The following is a 3,231-nucleotide window of genomic DNA, read 5'->3' as shown; positions in this document are numbered from 1 at the left end:
GCCCTACAGTGAAAATCTCCTCAAAAAAAAAAAAAGAGATACTTGTCCTTAGGAGTTGCTTGCTACCATTCTCAAAAAGTACCAATACTTTTTGAGTCCTAAATTTGATGTACTTTAATAAGCTATTACAGTTATATTTTGAAAATTGTACTAGTCATTATGTCTCTTTTACCAACATTCTAAGCTTCCAAACTTAGTCTGATCATCTCTCATTTCCATAGTTTACCCATGCCCACTGTTCAGTGTCAGATTTCGGAAGCCATTGTTTGGAGAGACGGGGCATACCATCATGAATCTTCTTGCCGTAAGTTGAGAATTTTTATTGTATTTTTCCTTAATGGGGTTTGTATGGGGGAAGGGAGAGAAGGATTTTACCATTTGTTGGGAGCTTTGCGTCTGCTGCTTCAGGGAGATAAAGATTTATACTGGAGAAAAAGAACAGAACAAATAAACTCTTTTGAAAACATGTGGGTCTTTGGAGTGAAATAGTATAGGATCCCAGGCCCTAATTACACATTTGCTTAGTGACCTTGTGGTAATGTATAAGGCACTTGACATTCTGTCTTGTTATTTTAAGACTGGTGGCCTAGGGTTTTCCACTATGTCTATCTAGCTTACTATTCAGCCAAAGATTAGTCAGAGACTGTACTCAAAATACCTCAAGCCAATAAGATTTCTACTCTCTACTAATGAATCTGTATGTGGAGTGGGATTCAAACATCATTATTTTCCTGTCTGCTGGGCTCTCTCATGTCTCCACTGCACATGTATCAGCTCTAACTCTGGTGGCTAAGGATGTTGGTTGCCTTGCCCCAAATATGGCTGGCATATATGCACAGACTGAAGTCAATCTTGGATACTTGGAGAGTTTTTAAAGCTCCCTATGGTTGTGAAACCTATGGCTGTCTTATCTTCTAATCTGCATGTGCATTACTTGCTGTAAAGAGGCTAGTTGGGGGCTGGCAGGTGGTATGGAGGTTAAGGGCACTGGACTTCCACATTGCCAACTGCAGTTTGAGTTCTGGACCAGGTGACTGGCTTTCTCACTTTCCCTCTCTCTCTCTCAGTCTCTCTCTCTCATTCTATCCCTCTCTGTTCAAATTTAAATAAGTAAGTAAGTAAATAAATAAATAAATAAAAAGTTAAAAAAAAAAAAGGCTGGTGATCTCAGGCTTTAATTGTATTTGACATACAACGATTATATATATTTATGGGATACAGCATGATGTTCCATTACAGGTATATATTGTATAATGAACAAGCAAGGTAATTCGTATAACTATCCCTTAAATATTCATCATTTCTTTGTGGCTATTATATTCAAAGTCATCTCTTTCAGCTATTCTGAAATATACGGTATATACTGTTATGTTTAGTAACCCTACCATGCAATAACTGAACACCAGAACTTTGCTCTCCTAACTGTAGCATTGTACCTATTGACCAACCTCTTCCCATTACCCTCTACAGCCTCTGGTAACCTCTGTTCTGCTCTAAACTTTTACGAGGTCAGCTTTTAAGATTCTCGTGAAATGAGTGAGATCATTGCATTATTTGTCTTTCTTTTTTTTTTTTAATTTTTTAAAAAATTTATTCAGTCAGTCATTTTCATTTGACCAGAGACAGACAGGCACACAGAGAGAAGGAAAGTGAGAAAGCAAGCTACCAAATCCAAGACTCGAACCGTGGTCAGCCATGTGGGATTGTTCAGCGCCTTAACCACCACACCACCTGCTGGCTTGCATTATTTGTCTTTCTGTGCCTGACTTACTTCATGTAACACAGTGTGCTCCAGTTATGCACATTGTTGTAAATAATAGGATTTCACCCATTTGTATGACTGCATAGTGTTATGTATATAAAATGCATTTTCTTTATCCATTCATCTGTCAATGGATGCTTAGGTTGATTCCATATCTTGCTGTTGTGAATAGTTTGGCAGTAAACATGGCAGCACAGATGTCTCTTTAACATGCCAATTTTAATTCCACTGGGTTTATATCTAGTAGTGGGTTTCCTGGATCATAGGGTATTTTTAATTTTTTGAGGAACTTTCATGCTGTTTTCCAAGCTGTGCTAATTTATATTCCCACCAGTTGAGTATAAGGGTTCTCTTTTTTCTACATTCTCACCAGAACTTGTTACTTTTTAATAATAGCCATTAAAAAAAATTACTGGAGGGCACATTTGCTTGCAGAGAATGACAAGGGGAAGAGAAAAAGAGAGAGAAAAGATGAGAAAGCACTCCCTGTGGGGGATGGTCACACCATAATCCCTGCTCTGTCTCCCCCTCCTGTTGGGATTTTGAGCACGCATGCAGATGTACCCAGTGTGTTTTCGAGGCTGCCGAATCTGAGACAAACTGTGCAGTCCACCATGTGGGATGCAGCCATCTTAACTACTATGCCACTCACTGGCCCTATAATAGCATTCAAACTGAAATGAAATAATAATTCATTGTGGTTTTGATTAGTGATATTGAGCTTATACTTGTCTGCCATTTGTAAGTCTTCCAAGAAATGTCTATTTAGGTCTTTTTGGCCATTTTATAATTGGGTAATTGGGCAATAAGAAAAATTCTTGTAGATTTACCCATGTAGTTGCCAGGTACAGTGCCTTTCATTTCTTGGAATCATTTTATATTCCCCTCTGATGTCATTTTCCTTCTGCCTGAATAATTACCTATAACACTTCTTGTAGGTTTGCTTGTGATGAATTCTTTCATCTTTTGTATTTTTTCAAAAAGAATTACTTATTTTATTTAATCTGTTATTATTATTCTTATTTTAAAATTTGCTATAGGGTACATGCACCCACCAGATGGAGAGAGAAAGAGAGAAAATGAGAAAGCAAGTCATTAGCTCTGGGTCTTGAACTGCAGTTGGCCATGTATGAATCCAGCACCTTAACCACTATGCTACCAACTGCCCTCCCCCAGACTTTGTATTTCTGACATCTTTATTTTATCTTCATATATGAAAAATATTTTTATTAGATATAGAATTCTAGGTTGACAGTTGTGTTCTTTAAGTATTTAAAAGATGCTACTCCACTATCTTCTATTTTGTACTATCTCAGACAAGAAATCAGTTTTCCCTATTGTCTTTGTTTTGTCTACTAATATTTGTTTTTCTCTGACTGCTTTAATTTTTTTTTCCTAACACTGGTTTGGAGCAGTTTGATTATAATATGTTGTGGTATTTTTCCTTCCCCCCCCCCCCCCCTTTTTCT

General features: G+C 37.3%; 1 protein-coding gene across 3 annotated transcripts in view; it reads left to right on the top strand.

The window, feature by feature from the left end:
* The window catches only part of ZFYVE9 (zinc finger FYVE-type containing 9), a 137,589-nt gene that overhangs the window by 94,413 nt on the left and 39,945 nt on the right, over positions 1-3,231 (top strand). For all 3 annotated transcript variants that reach the window (XM_006149398.2, XM_006149399.2, XM_027772237.1), the window contains one exon: positions 222-304. In XM_006149398.2, the coding sequence (XP_006149460.1) occupies positions 222-304 (83 nt within the window). The remainder of the gene's footprint in view (positions 1-221; positions 305-3,231) is intronic.

This window comes from Tupaia chinensis, unplaced genomic scaffold (genome assembly GCF_000334495.1).
Source record: "Tupaia chinensis unplaced genomic scaffold, TupChi_1.0 Scaffold000259_1, whole genome shotgun sequence".
NCBI lineage: Eukaryota > Metazoa > Chordata > Mammalia > Scandentia > Tupaiidae > Tupaia > Tupaia belangeri.
This window is presented reverse-complemented; position numbering and strand designations above follow the sequence as displayed.